This window comes from Danio rerio, chromosome 10 (assembly GCF_049306965.1).
Source record: "Danio rerio strain Tuebingen ecotype United States chromosome 10, GRCz12tu, whole genome shotgun sequence".
Lineage (NCBI taxonomy): Eukaryota > Metazoa > Chordata > Actinopteri > Cypriniformes > Danionidae > Danio > Danio rerio.
In genome coordinates this window covers 449,416-467,397 of record NC_133185.1, presented here as the reverse complement: position 1 = coordinate 467,397, position 17,982 = coordinate 449,416, and the positions used below count along the sequence as shown (strand labels likewise).

Sequence of the window (17,982 nt, the reverse complement as noted above, 5' to 3'; positions counted from 1 at the left end):
TTGTTACTTTAATAAACAGACCAGGGACTGTTGACCCAACACACACACACACACACACTCATTCACCAGCAGAACACACACACACGCTGTCCGAGCGTCTCTGTTGCCACAACAGTCATGAACTCTATAATGTGTCTTCTCTGCGGAGCTGGAGTTGAGTTTAACACACAGATATTGTACAGGAAAGTCTCATTTATTGAAGAGAAACATCAAACTACTCGTCTAAAACAGCCACAGAAGCTGCATCTGTCAGAGAAACAACCCAGAAGACAGAGCTGTGAGCAGCCCCGCTGACCCCCTACACTCCTCCACTGTCCCATCAGCACCCCAGTCCCCCTCTGTACTCCTCCTCCTCCTCTGTCCCATCACCGCCCCTGTCCCCCTCTGTACTCCTTCTCCTCCTCTGTCCCATCACCGCCCCTGTCCCCCTCTGTACTCCTTCTCCTCCTCTGTCCCCTGTCCCCCTCTTTACCCCTCCTCTGTCCCCTCACTGCCCCTGTCCCCCTCTGTACTCCTCCTCTGTCCCCTCACTGCCCCTGTCCCCCTCTGTACTCCTCCTCTGTCCCCTCACTGCCCCTGTCCCCCTCTTTACCCCTCCTCTGTCCCCTTAGCGCCCCTGTCCCCCTCTGTACTCCTCCTCTGTCCCCTCACTGCCCCTGTCCCCCTTTGTACTCCTCCTCTGTCCCCTCAGCGCCCCTGTCCCCCTCTTTACTCCTCCTCTGTCCCCTCACTGCCCCTGTCCCCCTCTGTACTCCTCCTCCAGCTGCATCTTCTCCGCAGTGTGACTCTGTTCTCTGCAGATCTGCACACTGTGGAAGAGGCTGAAGTCTGCGCTCAGTGTCCCGCTGGTGTTGGCCAGCACCGGCCTGAACTCCTGCCCCCACAGGATCTCCTGCGGCAGGTATGAGGTGCGACTTTGGCAGGATGCGGCCGTGGACTCCACGGTGGCATTCAGCGTCAGCAGTAGCTCAAAGTCCCGTTTCTGCAGGCTGTGTGCGGTAAGGTCCGCCAGCGGGCTCCTCTCGTCCAGCACGTGGTAGAAGGTGAGCGGGAGCAGCAGGAAAGGACACTCTCCACTGGAGTCCATCTGGAAGTCCACCGTGGTCTGGTGTACCAGTGTTTTCTGGCCCTCCAGTGTGACGTGCGGCGCCAGCAGCTTCCCTGACAGCTGGCACTGGATCAGCAGGCTGCTCCGCATGTTGGCCACACGCACCATCAGGCACCAGCGTCCGCCCCTCCGGCACACCACCGCACACCGGCTGAACTTGATGGTTCCCGCACGCTTCTTAGGCCGTGCTAGTTTGGCAAGAAAGGCTCCGGTCACGAAGATCTCAGCCAGCCCTGTGAGCACCAGCTGCAGCACCAGTGCCCCGATGGCCAGCGGACACTCCTCCGACACGTGCCGAAACCCATAGCCGATGGTGGTCTGGGTCTCCAGGGAGAACAGGTACGCTCCGGTCAGTGTGTGCACGTTCATGACGCAGGGTGTGTGGTTGGAGGACGGGTCTGCATGGAAGTCTCCGTTCCTCAGGCCGATGAGGTAGAAGAGCACACCGAACACGAACCACGTCATGACAAAGGTGGAGGCGAAGAGCGTGATCTTATAACGCCACTTCATGTCCACCACCGTCGTCCAGAGGTCATGCAGGAAGAGTTTGACCATGCCCTCCACATTGTCAATTTTTACGTTGCTGCGTCCGTCTTTGGAGACGAGGCGGCGTACGGTATTAGTCATTCTGGCGGATTCTGACCTGCAGGATGAGAAGTGGAGGACGTTATACAGTCTAAGACAACGTTATTATAATCGAAGACAATGTTATTATACAGTCGAAGACAAAGTTATAATCGAAAACAACGTTATTATACAGGCGAAAACAAATACAGTCAAAGACAACTCTACGGTCTGAGAAACTTTACTATAAGACAACATTATTATAATTAAATATAATGTTATTAAACAGTCTAATACAGCATTACTATAGTCTGAGACAACGTTATTCAACAGTTAAAGACAACGCTATTATACAGTCGAAGGCAATAATCGTTGGTGAGGTAGACTTGGGTATTGGGTGAGATTAGGGATGTGGTTTAAACTTTATTTCTACAAGAGCTAATAAACAGCTAATATGTTGATGAGAGGCAGGTAATAAGTGTAATAAGGGTTATTTCTTTAGGTTTGGCTAGAATAAAAGCAGTTTTTACATTTTTTTAAAGTTATTTTCAGAGGTGTAATTCACCCAAAACTGAAACTCTCCCTTTATTTACTCTTCTTCATTCACCTTCACTTGTCACAAAGCAGTTTTCTTCTCTTTTTCTGTTGAGCGTTTGTTTTTCCCGCTATGGAGATGAGTGGTTACGGGTTTCTAACTTTGTCAGAGTATCTACAGAATAAAGAAACTGGTTACGGCAGACTTTAAAGGTCTCTTTAAACTGAATACTGGCATCTTGCTAAATAACTAGTAACATATTATGTACTGTGGCAAAGACAAACGAAATTAATCATTAGAAGTGAGTTATTCATGAACTATAAGGCTGAAAATGTGTTGAAGAAAGCTCTCTGTTAAACACAAACTAATTTTAAATGAAATACTTCTGCCCTCAGATGACCCCTCATCATCCTGCAGAGCAGCATCACAGAAATAAGCAGTGAACTCTGTCATCAGCCCGTCAGATCTGACCGGGTTTACAGCGAGGATTAGGAGCAGCTTATTCTCCATTCTTACACCATTCTGATTTAGGGATAAGGTTACAGTTTTCACAGAAGACGCTGATCCAGGAACATGTAGTACTCTGCACAGTCACAGGCACTCTTCAGTGTCTTAAAGGTGCAGCATGTAGGAGTGCGGTCCACATTCAGAATGTTGGAGAGTGTTTATTCATCGGGCCCTTCTTCCGACATGTGAGCTTTACCTGCACAGCACTTACTAGCTGGCCTCCGTTACACAAACATGAACATGCAGCACCTTTAAACACAAACTGATCTAAGCAAAGGCAACAGCGGTGAAGAGAAACCCTGTGGCTGCCACCTAACACACACCTAAAACCTGTCCTGATTATGAGTGTTTACAGCAGCCGCTTACAATAACCCCGTCAAACAGAAAAACAACATTCTGCTTCAAACAACACTCTCTTCATTCTGACTCATTATTTTGGAAAACAACACTATAATGTGTGCTTGTCTGGAAAATGCTTCTTGATTTAAGAGTTTTCAGATATTTGGACTAGAAACGAGACAACAACTGTACTGAACTCATGCTTGCAGTGCACCTCTCACCATCCATGTTGTTAGTGTTGGAGATACTCTGGTTAATCAGCAGTCTCTCAGAGTTGTGAATTAACAGAGCAGCTCCAGTACACACACACACACACACACACACACACACACACACACACACACACACACACACACACACACACACACACACACACACACACACACACACACACACTTTCTCATATGAATATAAGCAGATTCATCACAGACTTTATTCTGTCCGGTGTGAGTTGCAGTGTGTGTGTGTGTGTGTGTGTGTGTGTGTGTGTGTGTGTCTCAGGTGTGCAGCTCTTACCTGTCTCCTGAACGCTCTGGCTGCTGGTGTGTCCGTGTGTTTGTGGCGCTGTGATTTTGTAGTTAATAAGAAGGACATTACAGTGTGAGGCGTCACCGGTAGAGCCGGTTCTCCCTCAGCTCCTCCTCCTGCAGTCCAGGCGGTCAGTGCTGTACTGTACGCTGTTATGAGTCCAAACACAGACCTGTCTCACATACACACTCATTAGCAGATTAGCAGAAGATGTGCAGAGATTATACCGTGCAGAACTATCAGCATTCACTCTGCAGTTCAGTGCTACTTTACAATAACAGAGCATGAATAATGATGCACTAATGCCTGAACCAGTTAAAGATCACCTACTCTGCCCCTTCTCAACAGCTGTACACGCGTCTCTGCTGTCTCTCTCACGTGCGTTTGTGTGTGTGTGTGTTTGAGCTGGCAACAGCACACAGATGATGTCCTCCAGCTCTCTGAAACTGACCCTTTCAGGCTGTGATCCTCATTGTGGTGTTTTGGTGACTGTCGCTTTAAATGCAAATGAGATTGAGCTCGTTTCAGAAGAGGGCGGAGCTACAGACGGCAGATGTGAAACAGCAGTGTGTGTGTTGTGAGTGCTGCTCAGGTGTGTGTGTGCTTCAGTGTGTGTTGATGCTTCTGTCAGTCTATGTGGCTCCTGTCTCTGTTCATCATCACCTCCACATCTATAATCCTCTTAGTCTATGCTGACATCATCTTCAGCAGCTCAAACACTCTAATGGCTAATGGACAGACGGCTGCTTCTCACTCAGGCCTGCTGGACATGCTAATGAGATGGGCACTAGTGGGCGGGGCTCGGCTTAGTCCCATTATTAATCTGGTGTTGCCACAGCGGAATGAACCACCAACTATTTCAGAAAACCGGAGCACCCAGAGGAAACCCAAACCAACACGAGGAGAACATGCAAACTCCACACAGAAACACCAACTGACCCAGCCGAGACTCAAACCAGTGACCTTGCTGTGGGGCGAACGTGCTACCCACTGTGCCGCCCTTTAATGTAATATAGTTTGGTATATTTCTCTTCGGCCCTCAGCTCTTAGTGATGTTTGGTTTTGGCTCTTCATATATAAAAAGGTAGGCTGCCACTGCTCTGTCAGATCTGGCCTTCTCCTACAGCTTGAGACACGTCGTCTGAATGTCAGCGTTGTCATCCTGGAATGAGTGTGATCATGGGAGACCTGCTTGGCTCTAAATAACAGAAGTCACTATGATTTAGGTTCCAGCTGAACGTGCAGTCACCGGGATTGAGTGGTTGAGCTGGCTGTTGCAGTCTATATGCTAAATAATGTCGTCCACCAGCCTCTCCTCCGACATGGTGCACATGCGGGTTGCCAGATTGACAACACAAACAAGAGCAAGCGTGCCGGAAGATGACTGTAAGCTGATCAGCAATTGTTTGTGTTCCTAATATTTGTGTTATTAAAATGAAATTAAAGACCAGCTCTGTGTGAGTTTCACACCTCTGAATCTGCATCTTATTTCAGAGGCGTTTCCTGTCCTCTAGAGGGCGCAGTCTCAGCATTTTTACACTGAATTGAAATGCTGTTTTCCACCAAGGCAACACAGTGGCTCAGTGGGAAGCTCTGTGGCCTCACAGTAAGAAAGTTGCTGGTTCGAGTCTCGGCTGTGTCAGTTGGTGTTTCTGTGTGGAGTTTGCATGTTCTCCCCGTGTTGGTGTGGGTTTCCTCCGGGTGCTCCGGTTTCCCCCACAGTCCAAACACATGCACTATAGGGGAACTGATCAACTACACTGGCCGTAGTGTATGAGTGTGTATGTGAATGTGTGTATGGGTGTTTCCCAGTACTGGGTTGCAGCTGAAAAGGCATCCGTTGTGTAAAACAGGCTAGAAAAGTTGGTGGTTCATTCCACTGTGGCGAATAATGGGACTAAGCGGAAGGAAATGAGTGAATGTTTTCCACAGATCTGATGACCTTTGACCTCTGCTGAACATGACTGTAGTAATGGCGTCATGCTTGACGTGCCACATCAGCTCTGTGTGGAATGATTGGATCAGGCTGCTGATCTGTTGGTCTGGTGTTCGGGCAGATCTGCATGTACAGTGTTTCGTGTGGATTCCAGACCCCTGTGTTGAGTTCTGATCTCCTCACTGACAGGATCAGTATAACTCTGAAGTGTCTGATTAGCTGTGTGACACATGTACAACATCTTTACAGAAATCTGCAGTGACATGTCTAGTCAAAACAGCTTCTCCGAGTGAATATTACAGTGCTAGCAGTAAGCGCTGGTCAGTTTGCTAATAACCCTCATTTTCCAGCCAGACCAGCTAAAACCAGCCTGGAAATGGCCAAAACCCCTCTAAAACCAGGCTGGTCAACCAGCTAAAACCAGCCAACCAGCCTAGGCTGGTTTAAGCTGGATTTTTCAGCAGGGCAGGGTAACGGCTGAGTAATACTAGGGTATTTTTATGGTTAAAATGCAAATACACGAGTCACACACTCACAAACTGTGTGTGTGTGTGTGTGTGTGTGTGTGTGTGTGTGTGTGTGTGTGTCATAAGTATCCTGCAGATGGCAGAAGAGCTCTGGTGAAGTCAGCACAGTTGGTCATGTGATCAGTGAAGTGACGTCATCTTTCCCGCCACGCTTTCATCTGTAACTTTCCACACTTTATGACTGAAACTGACATATTTAATGAATGTCTTAGACTGGCTCAAACACTACAGAAACAGCAGCAGACTTGTGGATATCAGAATTAATGTTTGATGACGTCACTGAAGTTCTTCGTCTGTAGTTGTTTATGTTGTGTTGTTTATTCTTTATATCATGATTTACTATTCTTCAGTTAAGTTTCTGTTATTATTGTCACTATCATCAGTTTCCTGTGTGAGCGACGGATACTTGAAGCATTCATCAACAATGAATACATGAAGACTGGAACAGACTTATCCAGCGATAAGAGGAGTGATGCAGCAGAGGGCGCTGTTACACATCTACTGAAACACAACACACACACACACACACACACACACACACACGCAGTCGCACAAACAGCACATGCATGTAGATAAAGCAGAAGCTGAAAGAGCTGAAAGAGCTGATGTGCTGCAGGACTCCATCTCCATCACTGAAGGAGGATTAATCCCACATGCAGGTCAGTATGACGGTGGATGAACAAATCCCCAACACCAGCACAGTGTCACTCCAGCAGCACACATCACACACCTGTACACTTTACTCTGTGTTTACTGTTGAGCTATTTCACACTCAGCACTCTGGCTGACATGAGCTTATGTGTGTGGGAAAATGATCTAGTGTTGGACACACACACAAACACACACACCCACACACACACACACACACACACACACACACACACACACACACACACACACACACACACACACGGGGAAAGAGAATTAGAAATGAACAATGATTAAGTTTTATTTCTCCAGATCCAGCATCTCTGTGTAAGAGAGAGAGAGAGAGAAAGAGAGAATGTGTGCGTGTCTGTGTGTATCTTTCTCTTTCTGTGCATGTTTGTGATGTTTGTGTGTGAGAGAGAAAGAGTGTGTGTGTGTGTGTGTGTGCGCGCGTGTGTGTGCATGTGCGCGCGTGTGTGTGTGTGTGTGTGTGTGTGTGTGTGTGGTCTCAGTGTCCACTATGTTATATGGACCAAACTAATGATAAAAATGAAAGAATAAACATTGTTGACCTTGTGGGGACATTTCCTGGTCCCCAGGAGAAAAATAGTTCATGAGTCATAAAGTTTGAGAGTGTGTGTGTGTGTGTGTGTGTGTGTGTGTGTGTGTGTGTGTTGATGAAGTGTAGTGGAGGCCTCAGTTTCAGCCAAAGCACTGCTGTCTGTCACACACACACACACACACACACTGCAGGGCATGTGTTAATAATGAATAATCAGAGTTGATCTGCTTCTGTCAGACGCTTCCCCTGACCACCTCACTCACCATCCTGCAGAGACACGAGACCATGAGGAGGAGATCACGCTTACTCCTGCTCCAGCAGCTCTCTCTCTGTGTGTGTGTGTGTGTGTGTCTGTGTGTGCGTGCGCAAGTGTGTGTGCAAAGGGAGTGATGGGCTGAGGATTATCGGGCAGGTTTGTGTTGTGTTTTGGGCAGGAAGTGAGCAGCTCTCACAGCATCAGCTTCCTGTACATGTTGGTCAGCAGCTGCTCTCACAGTCAGAGATCAGACACACACTTCATCTCAGCCTTCAGGATGTGTGTGTGTGTGTGTGTGTGTGTGTGTGTGTGTGTTGGTCCACATCATTCTAGTGCATGTTTGTGCTTAAATCTAGAGGTTCAATCAAAGATGAATAGTCACAGTGGGAAGATGGAGGATCTGGTCTTTGTGTGTGTGTGTGTGTGTGTGTGTGTGTGTGTATGTTTATGCATGTGTATATTTCGTGTGTGTGTGTGTGAGAGCAGGTCCGTCGCTCAGTGGCAGCAGGAGGATCTTCTCTGTGAAATATGGGAATTGATTCTGCAGTATCTTGTTAACTGCTGATTTAAAGCAGCAGCAGACGTGTGTGTGTGTGTGTGTGTGTGTGTGTGTGTGTGTGTGTGTGTGTGTGTGTGTGTGTGTGTGTGTGTGTGTGTGTGTGTGTGTGTTCAGCATCACAGTAAATCTCTGATAACTGAGCGCCTCCTTACAGTAGTTGTGTGTGTAGAGATGCTGTGACTGTGACTGAACGCTGGATCATCACTGCAGTCCTCCTGATGCTTCAGAATGTGCAGATTTGATCATCAGGAAAGATTGATAATCGTGATCAATATAGAAACAGACTCGTGCAGGCTGTGCTTTTATTCATCCATTCATTTCCCCTGAGCTCTGTCTGTTGTTTATCAGAGATCTTCTATTCCAGTGTGAGAGCTGGGTCTTCATCTACAGTGAGCACGTTCTGCAGTTATTGGCTTTATTTTCTGTTTAATGATGAGGTTAAATGCTGCATTTAGTGACATGTTAAGCTCTGTTTAACATGCCAAAATATTTCCTAAACAGTTACAATAAAGAAAAATGAAAAAATAGAACTAATTTATTGCATCATACATCATTAGGAAGAAAATGAAACCTGCTTTTACATTAAAAACTGTAAACTACTGTCATTTATCAGGCAAATAGCAGACTGGCAGCTCATTCAGCTCTCCTCAGTCAGAATTTGGCCATTTCAATATTTAACAATCAAACTCCACACAGAAACGCCAGCTGAGCCAGCCGAGGCTCGAACCAGTGACCTTTTCACTGTGTGGGGACAGTGCTACCCACTGCGCCAGCATGCCACCCCATTAAAACAGAATGATCATTCATTCATTCATTCTCCTTCCGGTTAGTCCCTTTATTCATCAGCCGTCACCACAGTGCAATGAACCGCCAACTATTCCAGTATATGTTTTACACAGCGGATACCCTTCCAGCTGCAACCCAGTACTGGAAAACACCCATACACACTCACACTCATACACTATGGCCAGTGTAGTTGATCAGTTCCCCTATAGCGCATGTGTTTGGACTGTGGGGGAAACCGGAGCACCCGGAGGAAACCCACACCAACACGGGGAGAACATGCAAACTCCACACAGAAACACCAACTGACCCAGCCGAGACTCAAACCAGAGACCTTCTTGCTGTGAGGCCACAGTGCTACCACTGACTGCTCCTATGTGTTTTGAACTGAGCTGTATCCTCTATGGTTGCTCCAAAGCAGCACATCGGTATATATGTGGCATTTGGCAGCAGTAGATACGTCAGATGGTTTAAACAGTGCAGATATGCAGGCTTCACCATATCCTGCACAGCCGCATGCGGCGCTAACAGCAGGAGCATATCTGCAGTCCTACAGGGCCTGAGCAGGGGAAAGAGGAACATGGAGACCATCACATTTGGACTGAGCATGTAGATTACAGAAAGGCAGGAACACAAACACAGAGGTCCTGATATTCAGTCAATTAATAATCGATCAGTTGTTGTGTCTGTGTGGAGTTTGCATGTTCTCCCCATGTTGGTGTGGGTTTCCTCCGGGTGCTCCGGTTTCCCCCACAGTCCAAACACATGCGCTATAGGGGAACTGATCAACTACACTGGCCGTAGTGTATGAGTGTGTGTGTGAATGAGTGTGTATGGGTGTTTCCTAGTATTGGGTTGCAGCTGGAAGGCCTTACATCACATAAAACATAAGCCAGAGTAGTTGTCGGTTCCTTCCACTGTGGTGACTCCTGATGTATCAGGGACACCCAAAGGAAAGCGAGTGAGTAAATGATGAGTGATCATCTGTGTGGCATCAAACGTACAGATTCAGCTAAAGCCTTCAGTGATGAATAAATGATGAGGTGTGGAAAGCAGCGGTTCCTTATGTTCCCTCCTCTAATCTGTGTGTGTGTGTGTGTGTGTGTGTGTGTGTGTGTGTGTGTGTGTGTGTGTGTGTGTGTACTAGTTTAGCTGTACATATGAGGGCTCAATTGTCTGCACTAATGTAGTGGAATTAGAAAATAATCCAGTAGTGTTGGGATTTAATTTGAATTGAGACATCACTGATGATGAAGGTGATCCATCACTCAGAGCATGCTGCACCAGTGTCTGATGACTGTCAGATGAGTGTGTGAGCGCTGCTGCTCTACAGGCTGAATTAGGCCAGATATCACACCTTAACCTGATATAAAACAATGGAAGTCGACATAATGTCCTCACTAGGATAGGAAAACTAACCTGTGTGTGTGTGTGTGTGTGTGTGGCCTTTGATCTGCTCTGATACACTCAAACATGATTCTCACAGTGTGTCACAGCAGGTCATATGCTGTCTGCTGCTCACTGCCTTTCATGTCTGTGTGTGTGAGTGTGTGTGTGCGAGTGTGTGTGTGTGTGTGTGTGTGTGTTTGACTGTGTGTTAGTGTGAGAGAGAGTGTACCTTGCATTCCTTACATTGTGGGGACTAAATGTGCGCTCACCTACAGCAATACCAGTAATTTTGAGCATGTGAGGAGATTTTCTTTGGTCTCCATGAGGAAAAGGTGTGTGTGTGTGTGTGTGTGTTTGTGTGTGTTATCTAGTGTCTGTGTGAAAGTATGTGTATGTGGGTGTCTGTGTTGTTTGTGTGTTGTTAGTGTGTGTGTGCGCCTGTGATTGTATATTAGTGTTTTTGTGGGTATGTGTATGCATTTGAGGCAATGCAGTGGGTAGCATGATCGCCTTACAGCAAGAAGGTCTCTGGTTTGAGTCTCGGCTGGGTCAGTTGGTCTCTGTGTGGAGTTTGCATGTTCTCCCCGTGTTGGCGTGGGTTTCCTCCGGGTGCTCCGGTTTCCCCCAAAGTCCAAACACATGCGCTACAGGGGAACTGATCAACTACACTGGCCGTAGTGTATGAGTGTGTGTGTGTGTGTGTGTGTGTGTGTGTGTGTGTGTGTGTGTTTTTGTGTGTGTGTGTGTGTGTGTGTGTGTGTGTATATGACAGCATATGTGTGTATGAGTTTGTGTGTGCGTTAGTATGCATGTGTGTATGATGTGATAGTGTGTGTGTGTGTATGTGAGCGTGTGAAGGGCCCCAGGCTGTGTGTGAATGAATGTGTACTGGGTTGCAACTGGAAGGGCATCCGCTGCGTAAAACATATGCTGGATAAGTTGTCGGTTCATCCCACTGTGGTGACCCCTGATTATACAGGGACTTAGCCGAAAAGAAAATGAATGAATGAATGAGTGTTTATGCATTTGTGTGTGTGAGTGTGTATCTGTGTAAGAGTGTGTGAGATTGCTTTAGATTGTTTTTGTGTGTTTCAGTGTGTTTGTTAGTGTGTGTGTGTGTGTGTGTGTTTGTGTGTGTATGATAGCATATGTGTGTATGAGTTTGTGTGTGCGTTAGTATGCATGTGTGTATGATGTGATAGTGTGTGTGTGTGTGTGTGAGCGTGTGAAGGGCCCCAGGCTGCGCTCCGTCAGAGCAGCTGTGTCTGTCACTGTGCTGATCTGCAGTCATTAGCGGTCGGAGCGAATGGACTCAATCTGGCGTCGCCTGTGCAGCTGCTCGGGCCCCGGGGCCCTGTTGACGTCCTGTGGGAGCCGCGGTGGCCTCAGATGCTCCCGACTGAAACATGCTGATCACAGGACTCTCCTGAGCGCTTCGGAACCTCCCGATGTGTGTGTGTGTGTGTGTGTGTGTGTGTGTGTGTGTGTGTATGTGTGTGTGTGTGTGTGTGTGTGTGTGTGTGTGTGTGTGTGTGTGTGTTTGTGTGTGTGTGTGTGTGAAACTGAACCGTCCACAAATGCTGTTCAGTTTGTGAAGCATGATTAATGTGAGTAATGTTCAATAAGATGTGACATGGACAATATTGTAGTCATTTATAATACATACTACAGTGTTTATGAACCATTGTACCATAGTAAAGTGTATTAAACTATTATTTACAATTCTCTGATAATGAACGCTCCAGCATACTGTAATAATAACTGTAGTGAACTGATAAACTGTAATATGAGAGATAGTTTAGTTTAACTGCAATAAACTGTGGTGGATTGTAGTATAATATACCCCACAAGTGTAGAAAACTACAGCACTGGCTCAATTGTTCATATTACTATACTTGTTGTGTTACCATAGCAACTGTAGAATCGCCACATTTGTTTATATTACTATAGGTGTTGTGTTACCATAGCAACTGTAGAATCGCCACATTTGTTTATATTACTATAGGTGTTGTGTTACCATAGCAACTGTAGAATCGCCACATTTGTTTATATTACTATAGGTGTTGTGTTACCATAGCAACTGTAGAATCGCCACATTTGTTTATATTACTATAGGTGTTGTGTTACCATAGCAACTGTAGAATCGCCACATTTGTTTATATTACTATAGTTGTTGTGTTACCATAGCAACTGTAGAATCGCCACATTTGTTTATATTACTATAGTTGTTGTGTTACCATAGCAACTGTAGAATCGCCACATTTGTTTATATTACTATAGTTGTTGTGTTACCATAGCAACAACAGAATCGCCACATTTGTTAATATTGCTGTAGTAGTTGTTGTTACCATAGCAACTGTAAAATCCCCACAGCAGATTAATTCAAGTGCTTCACTGTAATATGCTTTAAACACTACAGTATTTACTGTAAGTTATTATAGTGTTAATATAGTACAAAACACATATATATCCATCATACAATGAAAGAAAATGGTGGCTGATTTCTGTTTTTTGTTTTTGTCTTTTAGCCTAATGTAATGGGTAGCACACAGCGTTCCTCTAATGTCGTTTTGTAATTTTTAAATGACGTTTCCATAAGGAATGATGATCACCAGTGTTCATTATCACAGACTCCCAAATGCGCCAGCAGTGTGTGAACGCAGTTATAACTGGGCTAAATTTAAATGTACCATTGAATTATTCACCCTCCTGTTCAATTTTTATTATTTTACATTTTCCCCAATTTCTGTTTAATCATTAAAGAGAATCTCTTTTTCAGCACATCTCTAATTATAACAGTGTTAATAACTCATCTCTAATAGCTGATGTGTTTCCTCTTCATCATGATGACAGCACATAATATTAGACTAGATGTTCTTCAAGACACTAGTGTTCAGCTTAAAGTGACATGTAAAGGCTTCACTAGGGTAATTAGGGTAAAGTTAGGGTAATTAGGCAAGTCATTGTATAACAGTGGTTTGTTCTGGAGACAGTCCAACACTAATATTGCTGAAGGGGCCAATAATATTGAGCTTAACGAGTTTAAAACAATTAAAAACTGCTTTTATTCTAGCCCAAATAAAACACATAAGAGTTTCTCCAGAAGAACAAACATTAGAGGGAATACTGTGCAGATGCCCTCAACTGTATTTAGTGTATTCATTATTAAATGCTAATTTCCATGTGATAATCGCGCGTCTGATGGGGAAACGCGCTGAATGCATCAGGAAGACTCGAACCTGTGACGCCAGAAGAATCTCTCTCTCTCTCCCTCTCTCTCTCTCTCTCGCTCTCTCTCTTCTCGCTCTCTCTCTTCTCTCTCTCTCTCTTCTCTCTCCCTCTCCCTCTCTCTCTCCCTCTCTCAGTCAGTCTGTGCTTCATTAGAGATCATGTCGGGATGGGAGGATGATGATGATGAGGGCTCTCCGGGTTTTTCTCCGGGAATAATGCGCGTCTTCTTCTCCATCACTGAAGACTGAAGCTCGACAGGATGAAGAACGACTGAGCGGACGGACGGACGGACGGATGGATGAATGAATGAACGCGCAGTCTGGTACGTGTGTCGCCTTCACTCCTCCATCACTGTCGGTGCCGTTTCTCCGTTTCTACTTACGTAAGGCTCTCGGTAATCGAAGAACGCGGAGGAGCAACAGCGCGAATCCGGCATCGGTTCTGGTGCCGGTCGCGTTCGTCTCCATGGAGACCCGGTTGAGGAGCGCGCGCTGAAGCTCCGTTGAGTGTGTGTTTGTGTGTGTGTGTGTGTTTGTGTTTGTGTGTCACAGTTGCGTAACACTCACTCATGTAAGTTGGGAAAGTTCTCCGCAGGTGTTGCGGCCTGATTAATGATGTGACGGACGGTGTGTGGAGCCGGAGCTGATCAGGGGGCGGCGGTGACGTCTGCGCTCCCGCTAATGATATGCATGAGCTGCTAATTAAATGAGCGTGTAGTCGGGAGCCTGTGCCGCTGCTGAAGGCCGTGCTGGCTCCTCAAATCTAATTATTACGCGAACATGGAACATTGTGACGCCTACGCAGGAGTGTCTGCTGGCCAGCTCCGCTCGAACTGGTTTCACTGGTGTATTTGTGGTTCTGGAGTCGCTGCCACTTCACTTGGCACACCGAGCATCTGCCATTGTGAGCGGCTGACGGATGGAGCTGTGTGTTGCCATGGTGATGATGATGATGATGATGATGATGATGGCCGCCTGGCTCATGTTTCCAGTGAAGGGAGAAATCTGCGCTTTAGCGAGCAGAGCAGAGCAGAACCAAACAAAACCCAGAGCACCGTGGCTGGGTCCTGCGTCAGACGGCCCTCGGTCACGCAGCGGGCCCTCAGCTGCGCTCTGGGCTTTTTCTCCATCAGTTGTGGTGTTTTTGCAGGGATCTCTCAGTGCTGGAGACAGCTTTCACCTGAATTAAAGGTGTTAAACTCCAGATTCATCATCTTCAGCTGCAGATCTGAACAGAAACACAACAGAGACTGTGAAGATGATGAAGATGATGATGATGATGATGATGAAGATGATGATCATTGTTGAGGCTTTTCCAAAAGCTGATTGTTTTGGGGTTGGCGTCACAGTGGCGCAATGGGTAGCACAATCACCTCACAGCAAGATGGTTGCTGGTTTGAGTCTCGGCTGGGTCAGTTGGCGTTTCTGTGTGGAGTTTGCATGTTCTCCCCGTGTTGGCGTGGGTTTCCTCCGGGTGCTCCGGTTTCCCCCACAGTCCAAACACATGCGCTATAGGGGAACTGATCAACTACACTGGCCGTAGTGTATGAGTGTGTGTTAATGAGAGTGTATGGGTATTTCCCAGAACTGGGTTGCAGCTGGAAGGGCATCCACTGTTTAAAAAATGAATGACCTTTGTCAAAGCTACAGATGTTATTGGATGAAATAATCTGTCATACACGGATGCTTTAACTGCTCTTGAGAGTGTTCAGTCACGGGCCTGTACACACAAATTAAAGCATCAGAATGATCCAAACTCTCTCAGTGTCGAGGCTGAACTCCACCATGACTCCACAACAATTGTGGGTTTAAACACAGCGATATAGAGGCTGATGTGAAATATGGTGCAGCCCTAGTTAATATCTTAATAATACAGGCAATAATCCAGTCGTCAATGGTGTGAATATGCACAGATACTGTTGTCAGCCAATGATGAACTTCTGCTGAAAGCTTAATGTGACTATTTTCAATTCCATAAAGTTCCTTTTACAGCATCGATGTTGTAATGTAATTCAGATATATTCAGTCACATAGACTAAAGCGTCCATTTGGGTGTTAAAGCATAAAAAGAGCTGAAATAGCATTTAAACACAGCGGCAGGCCAGCACAGAAACTCCATCAAAAACACTGGGGTAAAGTTCATTTCCATATTTTAAAGAGATGGCGTGGAAAACTATAATTGTATGCAGTGCTTCTTGTGTGGTCTGATACACACTTCACATCGTATCTCAGCCAGGCAGTGGAGATCCCTGATTTTCTGTATCAGATCTTAAACTCTGTGATTTTGTATAGGATGACAATTAACCAGAGACCCTGAAGCTGGCTGACTGAAATTACACGCCTGTGCGCATATATCCCCGCTGTTACTTAAAATAAAGTGTTACCTTGCTGAATTTACACTCATCAACTCTCTCTGCCTGACTGGGGACATTGCAGAGGTTATTTATAGAAGCTGCTAATTATAAGAGTTACATCTCAAAGGGACAGTTCCCCCAAAACTGATCATTTACACACTATTTGCACTCATTCCCAACTGGGTTCAAGCCTGAATGAGTTTCTTTATTCTGCTGAACACAAAAGAAGATATTTAGAAGAATGCTGGAAACGGCTAATTATAAAAAACAAATATTATGTAAGTCAATGGTTACAGGTTTCCAACACTCTTGTGTTCAACAGATATTAAGTGAAGTTTAGTTATAAACTGATGTCGAGAGGATCAGGTGCTTATGATTGATCACAGCTGGTGCTGCATTATCCAATTCATGATTGACCAATCAGATGATTCCTAACCCACTATAAACACCCTCAGCTCCATATCACAGCCATCTTCATCTTGAAGAATCCCCCTTCCACCCCTACTCCTCCTCCTTTCCTAGATGGGTGGCCCAGTGGTTAGCACTGTTGCCTCACAGCAGGAACATCACTGGTTCTAATCCTCACCAAGCCAGCCGACATTTCTGTGTGGAGTTTAGACGTTCTCCCCGTGCTCATGTGGGTTTCCCCCGGGTTCCTCCTGCCATCCAAAAGCATGCAGCTTAAGTTAAGTGACTAATCCACATCAGCACATAGACATGCTGCTAGTCAGTAGTTATCTCTTAAGAGTGATCACTATCTGTTCATCAGCTACTACAGCAGGAGAGTCTCCACATCTACCTGAGCTCAAACTCCCCTCTCGCCCTGCAAACGGGAGGGAGCCCCGGGCTCGAGGATCTAATAAGCTCAGAGCTCTCTCCCAGGACAGCATGCCAAACACGCTTTATCATCACTCATCAGCTGAGGGTGAACTCTGGAAAACATCAACGAGGTTTAGAACAAGTAAAAGGAGAGTAAATGATGACAGAGCTGGAGTGAACTGTGCCTTTAAATGCAGCTGAATACTACACACACACACACACACACACACACACTTAGATTGTGAGTTCACATCAAAAATGTACAGACGCTTCAGTCCAATTATCTTCCAGTATGAATCATAAATAAGTACAAATTGTTTTAGGAAGACTTGTAGATGAGTGTGTGTGTGTGTGTGTGTGTGTGTGTGTGTGTGTGTGTGTGTGTGTGTGTGTGTGTGTTATGTAATATTGTAAAACGAGGTCAGTGTAAGATATTGATGTCGTTCAGCTCTGCAGGGTGTGAAAGTGTCTGCTTGACACTGGAGGATGTACAGTAGACTCTGGGCTGAAGCTGTCTGTGGAGGATCGTCTGCTGATGCTGTGGTGTTTCAGAGGAAGACTCCGCTGTTGCTGTTTCTGGACGGTTATTACAGTAATAATAATGATGCCGCTGCTGGTGTTAGCTGATCAAACGCAGAGGATTGTGGGACATTAGAGGTGTTTGTGCGTTTTATTGTGCCACCCACAGATCCGTCCAGTGATGCCACTGCAACAGAAGCCCAGCGAGACTGGAGAAATCTGAAATATTAAACACAGCTCATGCTCACGCTCTGACCTACTGAGAGACTGACAGAGACAGAGAGAGAGAGAGAGAGAGCTGTTGATCAGTGCTGGAAATAGACCTGAGGATGTTCAGAGATGCTTCAGTGCGAGTGTGTGTGTATGTGTGTGTGTGTGTGTTTGTGCTGAGTCAGGTGTGTGTGTGGATTAGCCAGTGTCCCTCAGTGCTGACGGATGTCCAGGTGAGCTGCTGTGTGTTCAGGTGTGTGTGTGTTTGCTTAGTGATTACAGCTCATGTTCGACAAACACCTGCAGAGTCACGTGTGTGTTCTGCGCTCACAGGAAACAGGTCTCCATACTGTGTGTGTGTGTGTGTAGTCCTTAAGGTGAGCGACTGCTTAGGGCGCCCAGAGATACGGCCCCCAAATAAAGACCTAGTCGCTGGTTTGAGTCTCGGCTGGGTCAGTTGGTGTTTCTGTGTGGAGTTTGCATGTTCTCCCCGTGTTGGCGTGGGTTTCCTCCGGGTGCTCCGGTTTCCCCCACAGTCCAAACACATGCGCTATAGGGGAACTGATCAACTACACTGGCCGTAGTGTATGAGTGTGTGTGTATGAATGA

At 46.1% G+C, this 17,982-nt stretch overlaps 3 protein-coding genes across 5 annotated transcripts in view; 2 read left to right on the top strand and 1 right to left on the bottom strand.

Moving 5' to 3' along the window:
- Nucleotides 1–16,384, top strand: part of klhl35 (kelch-like family member 35) — a 103,209-nt gene extending 86,825 nt beyond the window's left edge. Inside the window, exon 6 of the transcript XR_012386037.1 lies at nt 16,192–16,384. The gene's annotated coding sequence lies outside the window, so the exon portion shown is untranslated. The remainder of the gene's footprint in view (nt 1–16,191) is intronic.
- kcnj15 (potassium inwardly rectifying channel subfamily J member 15) lies at nt 181–4,060 on the bottom strand. 2 transcript variants are annotated; one of them, XM_005172574.6, is made up of 3 exons: nt 3,912–4,060; nt 3,570–3,730; nt 181–1,751 (listed from the first exon to the last, which is right to left on the bottom strand). In XM_005172574.6, exon 3 carries the CDS (start codon nt 1,733–1,735, stop codon nt 728–730), a length of 1,008 nt encoding a protein of 335 aa, XP_005172631.1. In that variant the 5' UTR covers nt 1,736–1,751; nt 3,570–3,730; nt 3,912–4,060; the 3' UTR covers nt 181–727. The 2 variants fall into 2 exon arrangements, with proteins under 2 accessions (XP_005172631.1, XP_073770398.1); XM_073914297.1 differs by having other exon boundaries at nt 3,570–3,753; nt 3,912–4,029.
- kcnj6 (potassium inwardly rectifying channel subfamily J member 6) overlaps nt 6,167–17,982 on the top strand; it is a 32,278-nt gene continuing 20,462 nt past the window's right edge. Inside the window, exon 1 of one of the 2 annotated variants that reach the window (XM_073914296.1) lies at nt 6,167–6,703. In XM_073914296.1, the coding sequence (XP_073770397.1) occupies nt 6,698–6,703 (6 nt within the window). In that variant the 5' untranslated portion in view covers nt 6,167–6,697. Of the gene's footprint in view, nt 6,704–13,620; nt 13,795–17,982 lie in introns of those variants that run through there. The other variant, XM_005172575.6, reaches the window with a different exon arrangement.